This window comes from Abramis brama (genome assembly GCF_963993115.1).
Source record: "Abramis brama genome assembly, chromosome: 24".
NCBI classification, from domain to species: domain Eukaryota; kingdom Metazoa; phylum Chordata; class Actinopteri; order Cypriniformes; family Leuciscidae; genus Abramis; species Abramis brama.
The window spans coordinates 28,621,154-28,643,843 of NC_139986.1; the positions used below are offsets into that span (position 1 = coordinate 28,621,154).

The 22,690-nt window shown below is 35.8% G+C and overlaps 1 protein-coding gene across 1 annotated transcript in view; it reads right to left on the reverse strand.

Moving 5' to 3' along the window:
• The window catches only part of scn5lab (sodium channel, voltage gated, type V-like, alpha b), a 153,213-nt gene that overhangs the window by 106,656 nt on the left and 23,867 nt on the right, over nt 1-22,690 (reverse strand). Inside the window, exons 2-6 of the mRNA XM_084102657.1 lie at nt 20,707-21,014; nt 13,736-13,854; nt 9,543-9,632; nt 4,715-4,843; nt 891-982 (exon numbers count right to left, since the gene is read on the reverse strand). Coding sequence (XP_083958783.1) covers nt 891-982; nt 4,715-4,843; nt 9,543-9,632; nt 13,736-13,854; nt 20,707-20,973 — 697 coding nt within the window. The 5' untranslated portion in view covers nt 20,974-21,014. The remainder of the gene's footprint in view (nt 1-890; nt 983-4,714; nt 4,844-9,542; nt 9,633-13,735; nt 13,855-20,706; nt 21,015-22,690) is intronic.

Sequence of the window (22,690 nt, forward strand, 5' to 3'; positions counted from 1 at the left end):
TTAGACATGATTATTTTAAAATTAAGTTGAAATAATGTGGACTGATGGCTTCAGCAATAGCATATACCATCGATTCACAACCCTTAGCTCACAGTAGGTTTATAAGTTAAGATCAGTTTCCTTATGGAGACAATTAATGGATTTAATGGACTTTCAGAACCGGACTCTATGGCAGTTGCTTGGAAAACTGAGATGTAGGCTCATTTAAAGTCCCCCTGTGGTGAAAATCCAGCTTTTAATGTAGTTTATATGTCTATGTGGTGTTTTTAATCTGCTTTAAGACAAACCATGTGTAAATTCATAAGTCGACACCATTGCTGAGTATTTTCTCCTTAAAACTGCAGTGAACCAAAGACAGTCTCAAAAACACGCTTTGAAATCGCTGGTGTTTCTGACGTCACAAACTACCTTGTAACCAATCAGATCAACGTGTGATCGTCAACCAGTGGATCTCTGAGCTGAGTGAGTGAGTGGAGGCGGGGCTCATTTGCATATTCATAGAACCACGCATACTAAGTGAGGCAAGGGTGTCGAGTTACATTCAAAATATTTTAAGCTATTTTCAAGGAAAAACCTTTTAAATATGTCATTTTGGTGATCAAAGATGAGTTTTAAGGGATAAAATCTTTGACTACAGGGGGACTTTAAGAATCTTTCGATATTTGTGCTGGAAAACGAGACAAAAAAATAATTGTTTGCAGTGCAAAGGCTGGTCTGGTCTGATGGTTTTAGAGAGGTTTTGTCCACTTAAAGCGGCTAAACAGGCTGGTTTCAGTTCTTGCCCATCTCGAAAGTCTCATTTTCTACATTCTGCATGTTTCCAAGAGTGTTTTGGAAATGCTTGGGTCATCCATTAGCACTGCAGGCCTTGGCGTTCGTCGGCCTCTCACCTGGGATGACTGAGATAGTTTTCAGTGCTCGCAGAACCCTGAATGTCCGTAACGCTGAGACATTGCCCAGGTCCACAAACTCAGTAACATATCTGCAATAAGCGAGAATTGGAGCACAGACAATGACAACAACACCAACAACAGGCAAACAACAACACAGCGGAGAATGAAGCAGGAATGCTGGGAAGTTTCAGGAGCTGGGAAAGAGATGACTGGAGAACACAGCGCGGGAAGAACCGGATGCAGGAAAACTCCTGAGCTTTTTTTTTTATCTTTTTTTTTTTGGACTTGGACAGAGAGCAACACACTAAACTGTTTTCCTTGCGCACAGATTCAGGAACGTCTTACCTGGAATTACGGAAATAGTTTTCAAAGCGCGGAGGACCCTGAACGTTCGGAGAGCTTGCAGATTGCCTACTTTTATAAATTCAGTTAGAAACCTGCAGAATCAAATTACAGTTATATGGATAAAAGGACAAACAACTGAAAGACAGAAAAAAGGGAGAAAATTAAAGCGTCAGGAAACTAAACAACCTCATGTGATGTTGTACATTTTACTCCCTTAGAGAAATAGTTTACCAAAAAAAAAAATGTTCAAGGAAGGAATAGTTCACCCAAAGAATTGCTTAAGAAAAACAAAATATATATATAAATAGTATATAATCTATTTATTATTATAAATATTTGTATTATTTATTTATTTTTTATTTTTATCTAAATGGCTTTAGTTCTTTCTGTGGAACACCATTTTTTTGTTGCTGATTTATTATTTTCTATACAATCAAAGTGAATATTGATGATGCTCTCACAAACAGAACCATAAAGTTATTTAGCAAAGTAGCAACATAAATTCACAGAAAGCTTTCAGGGATTTCCAGACTTGTTTGTGACCTTTGAGCTAAAAAATATAAAATATAAAAGCTTAAAAGATTTTAAGTTAATATTTCAAGAATTTAACAACACATTTGCATGTTCACAGTTCTCTGATATCATATATGACATGCAGCAATAAAATATTAAAATAAAAATAAAAAATAAAAATATATATATATATATATCTTTTGTAGTAAGTGTTTTATTTTGGATGCTTTAATTTAAAAATATATATATATTTATTTTATTAATGTATTTTGCAGAACAAATATCTACCAAATGGGTCAGAAAATAAGAAATTTTTCGAATTATTTGTTCTTGTTTCACACAAAAACCCTTAATTTTTATAAATTTTTTAGAAAACAAAACTAATCTTGGGTCGTTTTGCTTCTCCAGTAATCTTGATTTAAGAATGTTTAGATATTTGTAGTGGAAAACAAGACAAAAATATGGAACTTTTTTGCAGTGTTTGTATTTTGGGTGAACTGTCCCTTTAAGTCGGCACAGATTTAGACGCTGCCTTGATTTTGAGAGACGGGATGAAGTCGTGTAACGTTGGCGGCTTTGTTTCCATATCAAATTTAATCCTCTCTGATCATTAACCTGATTAAATTACTGTACATTGAGCTGCTGGTCTCCAAGATACACTATATCACATTAAAATATGATTACGCTTGACGTACGACGCTTGAGCACGGCTGATCTGTTTCTATAGAGACCTGGTATTCGGCAGTAAGTGTTTATTTTTTATCCGCTCGCCGTCATCCGTCTGGGTTTAATGAAGTCAACATCCCAATACAAGCGTGACTTATTGCAGCGGTGGAGCCTGAGGGTCCATCTGACGTCGGTCAGACTCCCGGTTCAAGGACAGCAGGCCTGTTAAAGCTTGAGGAATAAAGCCGTAAAGAGCAGCGAGAAATAAGCACTTCATCACTGTAAGTCACTGAGACACTGAGATTCACACAGAAATCCAGCATACAGGTGTTTCGCTAAATAATACCATTTCATTTGAGTTTTATAAAGTCTCTTCTGCTCACCAAGGCTGCATTTATTTGATCAAAAACACAGTAAAAATAGTGAAATATTTTTACAATGTAAATCAGCTGTTTTCTATGTGAATATATAGTAAAGTGTAATTTATTCCTGTGATCAAAGCTGAATTTCCAGCATCATTACTCCAGTCTTCAGTGTCACAGAAATCATTCTAATATGATGATTTGATGCTCAAGAAACATTGAAAAACACATATTTTTGTGGAAACCGTGATACATTTTTATGTTTCAGGACTTTTGATGAATAGAAAGTTCAAAAGAACAGCATTTATTTGAAATAGAATCTTTAGTAACATTATAAATGTCTTTTCTGGCACTTTTGATCAATTTAATGCATCTTTGATGAATAAAAGTATTAATTTCTTCAGTTTTGTAAATTATTAAACACTATAATAAATACTGTATTTTATATTTATAATAAATGTTAGTAAAAATATGCACTATATATATATATACATATATATGCACCATATTCTAAAGCCTTCTATGAGACTAAAAACAAGAAAAACAATATTAAAAAATAACTTTTACTATTTCTGTCTATGCATAGGCATCTTTAAAAGTTTATTCCCCAGGATATTTCAGATTTGAAATGTTCTTTTTAAGTGAACAAGCCAGTAACTGAGGTGAGAATGAGATTATTGGATGTGAACGGCACTCAGTGACACATCGATATGATGCTCGACTCCCGGGAATCGGTCCACATGCATGCTCACCTCAGTTGCCATGGCGACGTGTGTTTTGGGATTCGGGTCAAGGACGGGGTAAGTGCTCGCGCTCCTCTACACGCAACCCCTCATAACAATTAATCACAAATATGGACGTCTTTCCTTCCTCAGTTCTATCATTGACGGGTCAAGCGCTTGAGATTAGATTATTACAGCCTGTTGAAAATAACAGCATCAGCTTTTATTGTTTCATTATTATCTCTGTTGCTCTGCGTCCTACAGCAGCCAATCGTTATTACGGTAATGGAAAATCATAATCTAGTCTATTTTTAGATAATATACTGAATTGAATAAAATAATAATGATTTTTTAGGGTCTAATCCAGAGTAGTCAAACACTGAAAAGAAAAATTAGAATAGGAATTACTTTAAAACTATTTAAAAAGTTATTTCACGAATAATTTCAATGAAAACAGCAATTTAATTACATGTAAAATTTTGATGTAGAAAGACTGAAATAGTATTTTCCTGTAAAACGTACTCCAATCATTTTTATTTACAACGTACAAAATTACAAAATATTTTTTTTAAGTGCAATAATTAGATAATATAGTAAAAATAATATTTTATTTTAGTTTTTAGGGTCTAATCCAGTGTAAAATTATACACTGAAAAAAAATATACTTCTAAACAATTTAAAAAATAAATCTCACAAATAATTACAACAAAACGGCAAGTAACATTGAATTTAACGTTAAATTTTGAGGTAGAAAGACTAAAATAGTATATTTTAAACAAACTTTAATAATCTTTGTTTTATTTACAACATTGTAAAATATTTTTACAGTGCAATAATGTTGGTAATGTCTATTTTTTTGATAAAATAATAATTTCTCTCTTTTTTATAAAATAATAGTTTTTTATGTTTTTAGGGTCTAATCCAGAGCAAAACCATACACTGACAAACATTTGCTGTAGAATTTACTTTAAACAATTTTTGAATATAAATCTCACAAATAATCATCGAATTAAACGTGAAAGACTGAAATAGTTTTTATTTTATTTACAACTTCGTATAATAAACAGTGTAGTGATGTGCTAATGTCTATTTTTGGATGATATAGTGATATTAAGTGAAATTAATAATATCTCTCTTTGTTTTTAGGGTGACTTGCGCATGGAGGGGTCAAAGAGGTCATTTATTTGACAAAATGCAGGAAATGATAACTTACGCCATAACAATGACGCTGAAGTCCAGCCAGTTCCACGGGTCCCTCAGGAAGGTGAAGGGCCCGATGCAGAAACCCCGCGCCAGGATCTTTATCAACGACTCGAAGGTGTAAATGCCAGTGAACGTGTACCTGGGCGGAAGACAGAACGAAGGGATGGACAGGAGTTCAGACTGAGAGGAATGGAAGAAAACCCCACACTGACAGATCATGACGGACACAGGACACACACATGGTGTGAAGCACATTCACGGTCCGGCAGCCCGTGTGACATGAATGACAAGTCGAAGCTTGATGATCTGGTGGTCATCAAGACAAGAACGGCCATTGAAATCCAGCGCGTCATTTTGACCATCAGAGCGAGAGACCCTCCAGCGGAGAGATGAAAGATGCAGCATTCTGGAGTGCAAAGCTGGTTTATTCCTCGGTTTCACTCGGCTCAGTGTATCCGTGAGTCAAATCTCACTTCGCTTTGTATCATACCTCTCATCACATGTGTAAACGTGCATTTTTTTTAATTCGCATCACTATCATTCAGACCCACACGGAATCTACAGCCACAGAGTTCCGAAGAAAGTTCTACAGAGTTCCGAAGAAAGTTCTACAGAGTTCCGAAGAAAGTTCTACAGAGTTCCGAAGAAAGTTCTACAGAGTTCCGAAGAATTGGAACGGCTTTCCTTCACAAAGCTCCTCACGTCTGCTTCCCATTTCTAAAACATTTTGATTCACTCATTTATGCTTCAGCTACCAATAAAAGAGAAGCATTCTTAGTTTGATTTTCTATATATTGTGTGAATCCCAGAATTCCGTAGATTTTTCTCCAAATTCAGTGCGGAAGATGCATATAAAGTCTGTAGATTCCCATCTGGGCCTGTCCGTGAGATGCTAAATGTTCCTGTTTGCATACAGTGACCGCAAAATGTATTTACACACTTTAGCTACACTTTTAAAATATGAATGTCATTGGATTATACAGCAAGATATCAATTCACGCGATATTTATTTAGCGTTTACATTCGCAGATACTGTATATAGCCGTTTTGTTATGGTTAACTATTAATTGCTAATTAATTAAAAAATTATCATTTAAAGAATACAAATATCTAAGTGACTGATTAATTGGAATAAAGCTGAAATAAAATATTATATGAAAAACTTAAAAAATGTAAATAAACTACCATTACATGTCTTAAATAATGCTTTAAAGTTATATCAGTTAGGCGAGTAGTTTTATCTGTGGTATCTAAAATTTTGGTGCCATAAATTTGGTGTTTTATGGCATTAAAAATTAATTATGGGCAGTAAATTTTCCCATAAAGTCACCAGCCATTGGCAGGTGTGGCTAAAAGTTAGTTTTAGGCCCTGTCTATATAGCAGTTATTTTAGTTATATATTATTATAGCATTTATTAATATTTGTGAATGTAGCTTAATCTTTGTCATTTTTATGCATTTTCATTTCTTTTAATTTTAGTTTTAGTAATTTTAGGACTTATTTCAGATAGTCGCCAATGCAACATTTCTAATTTTCAGGTAGAGACATTGAATAAAGTAATCAAATGTAAAATAACACTAGATAGTCTTCACTAATAAATGAAACTTATTAAAATTTCAAAAGTTATTCAGTCAAGAGCAGAGAGTGATTTCTTTCTTTGTCCTTTTGATTAACATTAAAACACAGAGAGCAGGAATATTAGGTTACTGTCACTTTAAGAGCGAATGCACGGATCCAATATACTGATGCTGACACACGTGTGTTGTCTTTATCAACTGTTTCTGTTCACTCAAGCCATAACCGACTGTGTTTACTAGGATATGTTTTGACATAAATTTGTGTGAATATGTCCGTTCAAGTGTAAGAAGTCTGTCTGAGACACGGCTTTCTGTGCAAGCTGACCCGTCGACTGTCCCGAGCAGCGTTCACATTCGTTAGCGTTCATGTTCTCAGAACAGTCCATTGTTAGAATTCATAACTGACTCGCCAAGTTATGAATTTTGATTCACTCATTTATGCTTCACCTACCAATAAAAGAGAAGCATTCTTAGTTTGATTTTCTATATATTGTGTGAATCCCAGAATTCCATAGATTTTTCTCCAAATTCAGTAGGAAGATGCATATAAAGTCTGTAGATTCCCATCTGGGCCTGTCCGTGAGATGCTAAATGTTCCTGTTTGCATACAGTTCACTCAAGCCATAACCGACTGTGTTTACTAGGATATTTTTTGACATAAATTTGTGTGAATATGTCCGTTCAAGTGTAAGAAGTCTGTCTGAGACACGGCTTTCTGTGCAAGATGACCCGTCGACTGTCCCGAGCAGCGTTCACATTCGTTTACGTTCATGTTTTCAGAACAGTCCATTGCTAGAATTCATAAAACTGGTGACTCGCCAACGCCGCTTGTCAAGTGTTAAAGGAATAATTCACTCAAAATTTTTAATTCTGTCATCATTTACTCGCCCTCAAATTGTTTCAAACCTGTATAAATTTATATCTTCTACTGAACACAAAAGAAGATATTTTAAAGAAAGTGGGTAACCAAACAGTTGATGGACCCCATTGACTTACAATAGTATTTGTTCATGGGGTCCATCAACTGTTTGGTCCCACTTTCTTTAAAATATCTTCTTTTGTGTTCAGTAGAAGATATTATTTCATACAGGTTTGAAACAGCTTGAGGGTGAATGGGTAAATGATGACAGAATATTCATTTTTAAGTGAACTATTCCTTTAATTTTAGGCCCTATCTATAGCAAAGACATTCACAAATGTAGAAGTGTGATTAAAGTGTTCAAAATGTTTCCGATACTTTCTGTGGTCATTGTATGTGGCGTAACTGTAAATTTGATGTGTGAATCTCTTCAAGGGGTGCTGAGAGGTACGACTTCACTCGCTTCAAAAACAGGTGTTGTCGTCGCATGCGACATGCTTTAACACCTCCTCACATGAAGACATCAGATGCTCGGCTCACTAGTGAGTCACGGTGCAGAACGTCACGAGAGGGGTCTTCATTAAAGGTCTGCGTGCTTCTCTACAAGCACAAGCCTCGTTTCCTACAGTTACTTACACTGTAGGTCACATTCATCTCAAACTGTGTGAGCTGCATGGGAAAACATGGGATAAATCCGGTCTATCCACTTGGATGTACGTACGCATGGGCTGACTTCTGCTGGGGTTGCTGGGGCCTTTACTGAAGCTGGAGATGATGGACACACAAACCGAGAGACAGACAAGCAGATCAACTGACAGACACACCGCACAATGGCTAGACTGACATCTAGACATGAGCGCGCAACACAACAGACAAGCAGAGAAACACTGAGAGACAGCGGCCGAGAGAATGATACATCTACAGGTCATACATCTAATCATAGATGGATGGATGGATGGATGGATGGATGGAAAGATTGATGGATGGATGGATGGATGGATGGATTGATGGATGGAAAGATTGATGGATGGATGGATGGATGGATGGATGGATGGAAAGATTGATGGATGGATGGATGGATGGATGGATGGATGGATGGATGGATGGATGGATGATGGATGGATGGATGGATGGATGATGGATCGTTGGAAAGATAGAAAAATAGAATGATTGATGGATGGATAGATGGATATATGGATAGAAAGATGGATGGATGGATGGATGGATGGATGGATGGATGATGGATGGAAAGATAGAAAGATTGTTGGATGGATGGATGGATGGATGATGGATGGAAAGATAGAAAGATTGTTGGATGGATGGATGGATGGATGGATGGATGGATGATGGATGGTTGGAAAGATAGAAAGATAGAAAGATTGATGGATGGATAGATGGATGGATGATGGATGGATGGATGGATGATGGATGGTTGGAAAGATAGAAAAATAGAATGATTGATGGATGGATAGATGGATATATGGATAGAAAGATGGATGGATGGATGGATGGATGGATGGATGATGGATGGAAAGATAGAAAGATTGTTGGATGGATGGATGGATGATGGATGGAAAGATAGAAAGATTGTTGGATTGATGGATGGATGGATGATGGATGGTTGGAAAGATAGAAAGATAGAAAGATAGAAAGATTGATGGATGGATAGATGGATGGATGATGGATGGATGGATGGATGGATGATGGATGGTTGGAAAGATAGAAAAATAGAATGATTGATGGATGGATAGATGGATATATGGATAGAAAGATGGATGGATGGATGGATGGATGGATGGATGGATGGATGGATGATGGATGGAAAGATAGAAAGATTGTTGGATGGATGGATGGATGATGGATGGAAAGATAGAAAGATTGTTGGATGGATGGATGGATGATGGATGGTTGGAAAGATAGAAAGATAGAAAGATAGAAAGATTGATGGATGGATAGATGGATAGATGGACAGAAAGATGGATGGATGGACAAAAATACATTAGATAGATAGATAGATAGATAGATAGATACTGTAGATTGAATTTAACCCATGTTCTTTAAAAAAATGTTCTTTTATTGGCCAATTGGAGAATTATTAATTTCTTTTATAAATGCATTTCACATTCCTTTGACAACATTCCCTTTAATGAAACTATCTGGTGCTAGTTTATGTTTATGATGAGGTGCAGTTATCGACATCATGGCTCCGGGTCAGTCTGATCATTAACTTACTTGCTAATCGAGGTGGACAAGTCAACAAACACCTGGCAAAGCTTTACATCAGAACAAATAGGGCACATTTCAGAGGTCAGAGGTCAGAGGTCAATACACAGAGAGAGAGAGGACAGGAATAAGGATGAAGGACAGGAACGCTGGGAAAGAAGAAGGGAACGATACTCACTCGACGTATTTGGCCCACTGCGCTGGTTCAGACATGGCCATGAAGCAACAGTTGGTCAGAATAGTGCACATAATGAAAAGACTGAATAAAGTAGAACCAGTTAAGAAAAACAGGCAAACATGCTTCTACAATCCTCCCTAAAAATAAGAAAATAATCAGTTTTCTTTTTCCAAAGACATTTTTTTCCTAGACCTTGATGAGATTAGATGGAGAGCAAATGAAGACTTTAGCTTCTCAGATGTGTGTGACTCCTGTAGTCTCGTGTGTGTATCCTCTAAGAGTCTCAATAATCTCAATCTGGGCTCAAGACAATCAGAAGTCAGAAATCTCAGTATGAACTCACACATTTCTCATCAAATGATCTGAGCTGCTCCTCATTCACGGTATAGCTCTATACATGTCATGTACTGCTCTATTAATACATTAGTGTCTGTTTTTACCGTCAAAAATGTGTCTTAAAGGCCCGTTCACACCAATATCCAAATCCAAATCACTTTCAATACGAATTGATGAACGATAAAAACATTGACAGCCAATCAGAATCCTTCCTGCTTTAAAAAGCTGGAGCATTTAAAGAGACAGACGACATAAACTGCAGCGCTTATAGTAAACAGAATGATATCGTCTTATATAGTTATTGTTATCATCATAATTATCGTTGTTGTTGTGAATGTGCCTTGAAGATATAAGAGTCTGATGGACATTATTTTGCCATTCAAGTGAGTATTTTATGAACAGTTGAGCATTACATATGTAAGAGATCATTGAGAAATAAAACTTCTCATTAAAACTTTCTCTGGACGTTTTCATGACAGGGTTTCATTACAGCTGTGAACGTCTGCGAGCTCATAACTGTAAATGACAGCGGCTTTTTCTTCTACACGACGATGAAAATTACAGTTCAGCGAAGGAATCGTGGGACTGGAAATACAGTCCTTTAATGACGAACGCCTACAATGTTTTATTTTGGTCTCTTACACTTTCAGAAGTGCATGTATGCTTGTAATTCACACTAATCATGCCTACAACTTCCTAACGTCGAATGCTTTACAGCATCTCGCCTTGAACTTTAATCTGTGAGTCGATATTTCACTTCTGATGGTGAAGGATTGATACGTCTCAGATTCGTCTTATGAACAATTTTCACTCTATGGCTTTTAAATGGACAGTAATGAGTGTAATTATGGTTAAAAGGTTAAATATTCGTCCTATAAATGTATTATTCTCTTGCGTCTCAGCTCCTTTTTGCCTTTTCCAGAGCAAGTCGTGATTGTGAACAAAGACATCCCAAACGGTAAAAGAACATCGCATCGCAAAACCCTAGATAGATAGATAGATAGATAGATGATAGATAGATAGATAGATAGATAGATAGATAGATAGATAGATAGATAGATAGATAGATAGATAGATAGATAGATAGATAGATACTGCACACATCCCAATGAATCTGACATTTCCATTAGTTTTTTTTCTTAATCCTGCATTGTTGCCGGGTAGCTCCGCCCACAGATAACTCTCATTGGTCTAAAGTGCTGTCTATTAAACATCAAGCATGTTCTGATTGGCTAAGATCGTCGCTTTCATTGTGAACAGACAAACTGAAACTTGTTGAGTCGCATCTGTTAGTTAGTTATCTCGAGTGCTGAACTCTCAATCTTCTGAGTTCAGTGATACGCTACAACAGCCTGTCAGCTCTGGGAAAAGCCTCGGGAGTCTCCGTGTCAGCCGATGTCTTGTTTTGTGGCTGTTTCCCTCTCTGATAGGCTGCGTTTGATCGCCGCCTGATTTTGAGATTTTTCTAATGAGCCCAATCACTTCAGCGTGTCGTTTGACCCTCTCTCTCTCGGAGTTTGCGTCGCATGAATGCGCTCTTGTGCCACTGGTTAATCAAACATGTTTCCTGGCTTCGGCTCTCTCGGGAAATCTGCTATTAGCACGGATGTGTGCCGTCTGTGTGGGCGCCTGAAAGTGAACACATTGAACCGCTCCAGTGCATCACACACTCGTATGGGTCGTCACAGGTGCCGCCTGCCCTTCAACACACTGACTCTAGAGTGTGTGTGTCGTGCTTCAGACCAGGGGCTTTCAAACTGAGGCCGTAACGGAGCGCTAGAGGAGCCGAGGGAAAGCTTAGAGGAAAAGAGTGTAAAAAATAAATAAATAATACAATTAAACTAAATAAAAAAATAGATTAAAATAAATATATAATACAATTAGAATAAAATAAATACATAAATAATAAAAATACAGATTAAAAATATATAAACAAATAAATTAATTAAAATAAGTAAATAAAAAAATGAATAAATAATAAATAAATATAATTAATGTATATAAATATATAAAATAAACAAGTAAATAGGAAACATGAGAATAAAATCAATCAAAAAAGTAATCAATAAATAATAAGAAATTATATTAAATGAAAAATAGATTAAAATGAATAAATAAATGTATTATAAAATAAATCATATATATACATATATATATATATATATTTATATATATATATATATATATATATATAGACACACATAAACACATATATAAATATAATAAAATAAATAATAAACATAAGAATAAAATAAATAAATACATTTTAAAAATTATATTAAACTAAATAAATAAATACACAAATAAATAAATAATAGAAATTATACTAAAATACATAAATAAATAATAAAAAATATATGTAAATAGATTATATAAACAAATAAAATAAATAAATAAATATAATTTATATATAAAAATAAATTTTCCAAATAATATTTTCCAAATTTATAATTTGTCACAGTAAAAATTGGGTCTTAATACATGAAAATATACAGCTGCTTTTTAGATTTTAGGATGAGGTTTCCTCACACGTGGATGATCATATTTGGGGGATTGAAGAGATTGAAAAGCCCTGCTTTAGGCAATACTTCAGTGAAGTATGTGCAGCTTTCTATCAGACGAGGCGCCACTCAGACCGATACGGGCCGGCTGGGCGTTCGGCGGCCTGTCCGACTCTAAAAGGGGTGTGAGGTGAAGGAGAGGTGCAGTCGACCGGCGAAACACCTCCACCCAAACCCTCTTCACCTGCTTATCAACTCCACAACAGCAAAGTGTCCACGAGCCCAATGTTCCTTAACACCTCGGGCCGAGCTGCTGGATATTTATAGCAGGACTGAGCTTTGGGAAAACACAGACATCTGAACTTGGCTTTGTTCAAACAACCCTCATACTTGGCATAGCTTTTGAATGTCAGACAGAGAGACGAGAAGCTGGCGGGAAGTGTATATGGTTGTCAACATTCAACTTTGTGCCAGATGTTTCTCTTAAAAGTCTTTAGGAGGAATATAAATAGACATGAGTCTATCAGAAACACTGCGTCCGAACCAGGTGCAGTGCAATAATGCACCGAGCAACTGGACTGATCGATTGTTCAGTGGCTCCGCCCACCGTGGAATCTCATTGGTTGAACATAAAAACATCAAATGTAATTGGCTGTTATTGTGTCACACTGCACAGAAGTTTGGAACAGTGCTATTTTAGTATCACTAGAGATTTTATTAATATTTTGAATTCGTTTTTATTATTATATTTTCTGTTTTCATTTTTTAAATGTAGTAAATTTGTTGTGTTTTTAAAAAAAAATTATTCATTTTTATTTCTGTTTCAGTTATTTTAGTACATAAAGTTAAACTAAATTAAAGTGAGAAATGCTTCTAAACAGTTTAAAAAAAAAGTATATATATATATATATAATTTTTTTTCAAGCACTGTTTAGTTTGAACTATTTAACTATTAGAGTTAACTATAATAATCCTGGTTTGGAAATCCACTAAGTCTGGTTAGGATACGATGAAAGAGTATCATTTCTATAATTATGTGGATCGCATTGCTCAAATAATCTTATTTTGGGAGAAATGTTTGAGTTCAAACTGAAATCCCTGGCTTTCATTGCAGACTTTCTCCATTTGCTCTCCATTTCATCTCACTGCTATCTAGAAACATATGAGATGAAATCATTTGTGTTTCAAAGCTATTTATTTCATGCACTATTCTGTCTAGGCTGAAAGTCTAAACTCTAGACTTTTAAAATGCAAAGTATAGCTTTAGAAATCTTGCTATAATCCTCATACTGTATTGTCATATAGCGTTCATGCACAATCAAAGCAGACTTCCAGAATCCACAGCAGAAAGGATATGAGTGTACTAAAATCCTTATTGATGCTCTTCTAACGGGATGAAAAGGGCTAAAAATATAGAGTGCAGATGTGGCACTAAACCGGAAGATGGCCTTCCCTTTGTTCAGTACTATAAAAGTCTGTTGAGAAAGAAGAGAAAGGTTAGTTAGCACCAGTGACATTTAATATCAAACACAACATGAACCTCAAACATTTATGAAATATGAGCAGAAGGAATTCCTGTAAAAGGTGTATTGAACGATATGCACACACACACACACACACACACACACACACACACACACACACAAAAATCAGCTCCTGTTTCATTAATGATGCCCAATGTTCATTACATTATACATTATGAGACTGTACATTATAAATGCATCTTTCCAACACATTTGCAGAGGAAAAAAGCATTAGATTACTGGTAAAACTTTACAGTACGGTTCATTAGTTAACATTAGTTATCTACATTAGTTAGCATGAGCTATGAACTGCACTTATACAGCATTTATTAATCTTTGTTAATGTTAATTTCAACATTTACTAATACTTTATTAAAATCTTGTTAGCATTAGTTAATGCACTCTGAACTAACATTAAGAAACAATGAACAGCTGTATTTTTTATTAACTTAACAAATATTAACAAAAACAGTAACAAATGTATTGCTCATGGTTAGTTCATGTTAGTTAAAGCGTAACTCTCGCCAAAATGCAACCTAGGGTCTATTTGTTAATCTACCCGAGGCAAACTTTAGTTTAAAAGCATAATTAGGATGGAAACGCCACTTTTAAGTTTGACCGTATTTTCGTTTTCGGTCAAATTGCCTTTTGAATGGGAGTGCTTGGGGCACGAAAAAGGATCCTCATAGTCAGTTCATTCGCATTCGGAGATCGACTATTTCGACTGTCGGAAACAACAACAGCTACAGTGAGTTGTTCAAAATCTTTCTTTTTAGTAAACTCTGTGTACACAAACACTGTTCTCAATGCTGGAGTTCATGTGTAGAGCCCCTGGTGATACTGAGAGCACAGTTTCATGTTGTGTCGAGCCTTCTTAGTGGTTTAAAAATAGCGGTTTTAATGCTATCATAGTCGTGCCCCAAGCACTCCCATTCAACAGGCAATTTGACCGAAAACGAAAATACAGTCAAACTTAAAAGTGGCGTTTCCATTCAAATTATGCTTTTTTTACCCTAGGTTGCATTTTGGCGAGAGTTACGCTTTAATACATTTACTAATGTTAACTAATGAACCTTATTGTAAAGTGTTACCAGATTACTTTTATAAAAGATTTGGGGTCAGTAAGATTTTTTAATGTTTTTGAAAGAGTCTCTTCTGGTCAAGAAAGCTGCATTAATTTGATCCAAAATACAATAAAATGTGAAATATTATTACAATTTAAAATAGCTGTTTTCTATGTGAATATATTGTAAAATATCATTTATTCCTGTGATTTTCAGCATCATTACTACAGTCTTCAGTGTCACATGATCCTTCAGAAATCATTCCAATCTGAGAAATCATTTGATACATTAATTGAACGCATCCTTCCTTCAAACGACGGTTACCACGGACCATTTTTGCACGAGCACATCAATGCATTTTTCAAACAAACAGTAATTATAATGATAAAGCGGGAAGCAATACTCAGGAGTGCACACAACACGCAAATACATTTCTACAGAGCTCAACGGGAGAGTCGGGTCTCTCGCGGGACTCTCGTCTGTCGCCACGGTTGAGCTTTTCTCTCCCTGCGCTGCACAAACACGCCTTCGGTTTCCGAGGATTCATGGCCCCCTCGATTTACGCCATCTCCCCATCACATAAATAATGCGAGGAGTCACGGCGCAAAGAATAATTGCAGGCAGGCAGCTTCAGGGTCAGCATGTTTTAGCGCTACGAAGCCCTTTCATCGCGTGGCGTCTTTGCTCAAGTCGGCGTCTTTCTCAGCGCTGTGGCCTTTGTAACCTCTCTAAATATCTTGCTTTCTCCACCCTTATGTTCTCTATTCTTATGTAACATCTAGGTCAAATATTTGCCTGTGTTTGTTTCCACTTTCCTCACATTTCCTCTGGGATATCATCTGCCAACTGCAGGTCCACATGAGCAGATTTGGAGAGTAACACAACAAGAAAGAGAGGGCAGAGGGAAATCCAACCCCGCCGAGCTTTAAACAATGCTTTACGCCATTAAGAAGTAAATAAACGCACAATGCATCTAACACAATGGGTAATGATATTAAGGCGATCGTTCACTCAAAAATGAAAGGTCTGTCATCATCTACTCACCCTCGTGTTGCTCAAAAACACAAAAGGAGTTATCTAGTAGATTCTCAAGGCTTTGAATGAGATTGAGGCCTAAGGCCAAAAGCAGGGTTTTTTTAAGTGAACGACCTAAATTTCTGTCTTTTTGTCAGATGAATTCAGAAGACTTCTAATATAGTGCACTAGTCGTACTGATGGTGATTTTATGGGTTTAAAAACATTATTATTTTGTAATATTAGCAATTAACAGCACTGACACTTCACTTCGAAAGTTTTGAACTGAATTGTGTTTTGAACAAAGTTCAGTTCAAGCTAAATTTTAACTGAACTTTTCAACATTGGCACTGAACTGAGCTGAATCATAACTCTATTGTCTTGTGTAGAGTTGCTTTATAACTGAATTTAATTTGTTTTATAATTGATTAACTTTGCAACATCAACACTATTATGGAACTGATCTGAATCAACATTGAACTGAATTGAGCTGAATTATAACTCTATTGTCTTCTGCAGAGCTGCTTTAAAGCTGAAACTGATTTTGTTTCATGATTGATGAATTTTACAACATTAACACTGATATTTTCCTGTTTATGGTGATTTAATGGGTTTAAAAGAATTATTATTTTGTAATATTAGCAATTAACAGCACTGACACTATCGGATAAGAAAGAAAAGTTTTGAGCTGAATTGAGTTTTGAACAAAGTAAAAAAAAATAACTTTTCAACATTGACACTAAACTGAGCTGAATCATAACTCTATTGTCTTGTGTAGAGCTGCTATATAGCTGAATTTAATTTGTTTTATAATTGATTAAACTTTGCAACATCAACAATATTATGGAACTGATCTGAATCAACATTGAACTTAACTGAGCTGAATTATAACTCTATTGTCTTCTGCAGAGCTGCTTTAAAGCTGAAATTGATTTGATTCATGACTGATGAATTTTACAACATTAACACTGTTATTTTCCTGTTTATGGTGATTTAATGGGTTTAAAAGGGTTAATTACTAATATTACTCATTCTAAATATGAATTAATTTAATTGCACTGACACTGTCCGATGAGAACCAACATTTGAACTGAATTGAGTTTTGAACATATTTACTTTGCAGCATTGACAATGTTATTGAAAAGTATAAAGTGTTATATAAATAAATGACTTGACTTCTCATTCTTCTTTTTCAGAGACTTTGCCATTTGAAATCAAAGCCATTTGTCTAACCAAGTCGTGAAAAATTGAGCCACTAAAAAGTTTTAAAGCCGTTCCATAGTAACGCAATGTTCAATTTCAAAATGGTTTTCACAGGATGAATTTTGAGTGTTTGAATGATATCTCATTTTATGACGATTTTATGTCATGCTGTGGCTGTAGTAATCGCACGACGACGGATGATTAAACAAGTAACAAAAGCAAGCACAACCGCATAAACGACACCGAACAATGAACAGAAAGAACTGAGGGCTTAAATACACACAGGGATAATCAACGAAACCAGAAACAGGTGCGCAACATAATCAGAAACCATGGAAACAAACTAGCAACAAGAACTCAGGAAAACAGTGATGGGAACAATGAAAACGAAACTTGATCGTGACAATGAGGAAAAAAGGAAACAAAAAAAGCTTGATCAGGACACTGAAAGTTAACAAGATATAGGCAATATATATTTTAGTTACATTTATTAAATTATCATTGACGTCTGAGTATTATTGTCTAGATGTGGCTGTTATGTAAGGTCATGTGATCTGGATGCACAACTAATCCTGTGCGAATGGGGCTTAAGAAATACAAAACTTATTTCTAATGATTTCTTTTCTCTGTGGGCTTGCAAAAATATCAAAGGGAGAGGCGAAACTTTTGGGTGTTTAATAGAAGGAGTCCTGTTTAGTGTCAATTCATCTTTCTTAACGGCTTAGAAAAGTCTAAACAGGGCAGATTTTCCCACTGAAAATGGCATTTAAAAGGAGTTTTGAGTCAAAACTTTGAGCTGAAATCCATAGAAATGGAGATTTGTCTGCTTGTGAAGGCAGGAGCGTGTGCGAGAGAAGCCAGCGCAGCAGCGGTCGCATTAACAACGGCTCACTGACTCATGCTATTCATCGGTCTGCTATTCCTGTAGCAAATACATCAGCTGCCCTTTACTGACTGACATTGTGCTGTTTTACTCAAACTTTCACCTTTCGTACTATGGTACACTGCACTGCAACAAGAAAAGGTTCTTGTTAGAAATCCTGCTGTTGTTCTAATGCCGTATGCCCTTTTTTCTTTTATGAAATTCATTTTAAGGGATCATCAAAAGTTTGTTGCCTAAGATCTGATTTTTGCTTAAAGCCCCCGTGTAGTCTATCATTTTATCCTTTAAAACTCATATTTAATCACCAGAATTAAATATTTAAACGTTTTTTCCTTGAAAAAAAATCGTCATGCCTTAAAATATCTTGAATGTAACTCGACTCCCTTGCCTCATTTAGTATTCGCGGTTCTATGAATATGCAAATGAGCCCCGCCTCCACTCACTCACTCAGCTCAGAGATCCACTGGTTGACGATCACACGTTGATCTGATTGGTTACAAGGTAGTTTGTGACGTCAGAAACACCAGCGATTTCAAAGCGTGTTTTTGAGACTGTCTTTGGTTCACTGCAGTTTTAAGGAGAAAATACTCAGCAATGGTGTCGACTTATGATTTACACATGGTTTGTCTTAAAGAATATTAAAAACACCACATAGACACATAAACAACATTTACAACAACAAAAAAACTCCACAGGGGGACTTTAAGGCAGAGAATGCAATTGCATCATGACAAAATTAATCCAAGATGGCTGGCGAGTTGAGAAAAATGAATTAATTCAGTAGTAAATAATATAGATAAACAATTTAGTACAAATACAATTGGAATAATATACCGAATATTTGTATGTGCAATGCATATCACGAACATAAATGGACAACTTTAAAGGTGATTTTCTCAATGTTTCGTTTTCTTTACACCCTCAGATTCCAGATTTTCAATAGTTGTCTCTCAACCAAATATTGTCCTATCTTAACAAACCATACATCAATGGAAAACTTATTTATTCAGCTTTCAGATGATAAATACATTGACCCTTGTGACTGGTTTTGTGATCCAGGGTCACATATATACAGTGTTTGGAATAACGCCGTTTAAAAGAACGGCGTTAGGTAACGACGTTATATTTTCAGTAACGAGGTAATCTAACTAATTACTTTTCCCGTCGTTACAACGCCGTTAACATTACTGGACGTTAAATGTGGTGCGTTACTATGCATTGACTGAATAAACTGTGTAATCCGAACGCACCCCTGGCTCGCACAGCTAGTGAGGAGGTGGGTTAATAACGAGGTAAGCGATTATGATTAGGGCACAGTCATGTGTTTCATGGTAGCCAATCAGAGCCAGTGTTTTTACACACATGAAAGCACACGCGCCCCACACACACACACACACACACACCAGCTAAACAGAGATGTGTGTGAGAGAGAGAGAGGGAGAGGGAGAGAGAGGCGCGGGCGCGATCGAAAAGTCGCAAAGTGTTTACATTTGTGTGCGTGCGTGCGTGCGTGCGTGTGTGTATATGTGGCGCAGACGCGATCGAACAGTGGAAACATAAAAACATACTCCGTAATTTTGTTTATACAGGACATTCAAACTGCAAAGTGTTTAAGATACTGTTAATTAAAATTTTAAGGAAAACAAATATATTAATCTGAAATGTAGCAAATTAATTTTCAATTCATTCAGGTACAATTACCAAACATATCTCAAGGTCTTTTTGTCTTTTTATTAATTTAATTAATAAACTAATTATATAAAACTATTGTCAGTGCACTACAAATAAACTGGTTCTATGCCTTTACTTTATTAATAAAACTTTTAATAAAAAGTTGAGAGCGGTTGATTTAATTTGCTAGAGTTAAATGCACTTTATATGGTGTAACTGTTTACTTTTCTTACAAAGTTAATGCTTGAAGTGCAGGATAAACCTCTTGCTGTCTGTCGACATGCAATAAATATCGAAAGTTATGTACAAACACCTGCTGTTCTACTCATTTCAACTGACTTGTGAAAACTGCTCAAAAAAATCCAAATTCTTTGACATATAGCAACTTTTTTTTTAACAGTAACGCAAATAGTGACTTTCCCTGGTAACGAGTTACTTTTATTATAGAGTAACTGAGTTACTAACTCAGTTACTTTTTGTGAACAAGTAGTGAGTAACTATAACTAATTACCTTTTTAAAGTAACGTTCCCAACACTGCATATATAATATAGCATCTATGTCATGTACAGGTCTATGCTATGGCAACCCGGTCACACTGAATGCGTCTCTATAGCACGCATTGTGTTTATCGTGCAATTTATACGCGAAAAATGTTTGCGTGCATATGATACGAATGGGTAGGTTTAGTAGTGGTGTGGGGTACGTATGTATTATATGTTTGGGTAGGATTAGTGGTGAGTGCGTAGCAATAAATTGCGTATCATGCACATGGAAACTGTGTATCATATGAATGAATGAATGAGGCATTTATATAGTGCTTTACAATCATATCAGGGAATCTCTCCTCAAACACCACCAGTAAAAACATATGCACGTAAAAACTCATTTTCGTGTATAAATTGCACGATAAACACACTGCATGCTATAGACACACATTTTCCTGAGATCAGGCTGGACGATACACTCACTCTCTTGCTCTGGAAGTAAAACGGATCGATGTCCTCCAGAGGGACGCCCACCAGTCCAGAAGGAATGTCTCCAAAGATTCGCGGGAGCTGTTTCCCGGCCTCCAGGTCAGCCCGGGACTTGGGCGTCTCCACGTCTCCCAGGTCCTCCTTGTACTCCTTGGCATTGCGGGCCTCCTCCTCGGCGATCCGCTGCTCGATTCCAGCCAGGGACTCGCGAGTGAACCGGTGTAGACTGTCAGGACCCGGTGGAAACAGTATGGCTGCCATCTTCTCATCCTGAGCCTCCTGTGCAAGTGCTTACTTCACAGCTGGAGGGGAAAGAGGAACGGGTTATTCCGACTGCGTTCTCAGGTGCGTTTCACTGAAGTGTCAACTTTAGCTCAGATTTTTATCCTAATTTCCAACTAAAGTGGAAAGCAGATCAGATCATTTGGGCTTTTTGGTGAGAAACCAGAGTGTTTGCCGTATTGAAAAGTTTGGATTTATTAAGAAGTCTCTTCTGCTCACCAAGGCTGCATTTATTTAATCAAACATATTGTGGAAAAATTATTATAATGTAAAACAGATGTTTTCTATGTGAATATATAGTAAAGTGTAATTTATTCCTGTGATCAAAGCTGAATTTTCAGCATCATTACTCCAGTCTTCAGTGTCACATGATCCTTCAGAAATCACTCTAATATGAGGATTTGATGCTCAAGAAACATTTATGAATATTATCAATGTTGAAAATAGCTCATATTTTTGAATAGTTATTTATTTTTCAGGATTCTTTGATGAATAGAAAGTTCAAAAGAACAGCATTTATTTGAAATAGAATCTTTTGCAACATTATGAATGTCTTTACTGTAACTTTTGATCAATTTAATGCATCTTTAATGAATAAAAAAATATATACCATACTTTTAAATGGAAGTGTATCACTGTTTCCACAAAAATATGAACTGTTTTCAACATTGATAATAATCAGAAATGTTTCTTGAGCATAAAATCAGCATATTAGAATGATATGCTGGAATTTTAATTGGAGTTTATTCTACTGTGTAAGTTTATTTATGAACATTATTTTCAAGAATTCAAATTCTTCACACGTTTTGTTCTCAGAACATTCTTTTAAAAAAAAGAAAAGAAAAGAACATTCTAAAGAAATGTCTTAGAATGGATACAAAATATTCTTATATATATATATATATATATATATATATATATATATATATATATATATATAAATAATTTTATCAAAAGACCAACTGCTCTCTGTTACTGTCTAAAAGAATTTTTTCACTGCTAGTTTTTGTCTTTTCATGAAACATCAGAACCTTGTTTGGGGTTTGATCCGAATGTTTCGATACACATTCCTCTGTGTTTGACAGCTGGTCTGAGACCCAAACACACGAATATGTCTGTGGCTCTCGAACGTGTCTGCAAATAAACAGATTCTATTATGCAGAGTGTAAATGTGAGCGAGTGTTTTAACGCAGATCGGGCCATCTGTTCCTGCGCTGGATTGAATGATTGGACGAGAGATCACTTCTCTTCTGCTCAAGCATGCGGTGTGGAGCGCGAGCACAATGGGAACATCTGCACATTGAAACTCTGAAATCCCAGCAATGTTTGAGCTGAAACAATGCACAGAGTTTCAACAAGTGGCTCCTTGAAACCTGATCAGATGTTTGGTTATTATCCGAGCTGAGCGACGACGCTACAGAACAGGCACTGGAGGAAATGATGGAAAAGGTTTCGCTGTACCACAGTAGATATATTTTCATGAGTCACCGTGCTATTTTACAGTTATTTATAGTTTTATTAATATTTAGAATTAGCTTTTATTTCTATATTTTCTGTTAATTTCTGTTTTTATGCACTTTTGTTATTTTTATTTGCTTTTTAAAAAAATATTTAGTTTTAAATTATTTTCTGTTTAAATTTTTTATCAAGTTTTTATTTATTTAGTTAGCAATTTTATATTTTTATTTTAGCTTAA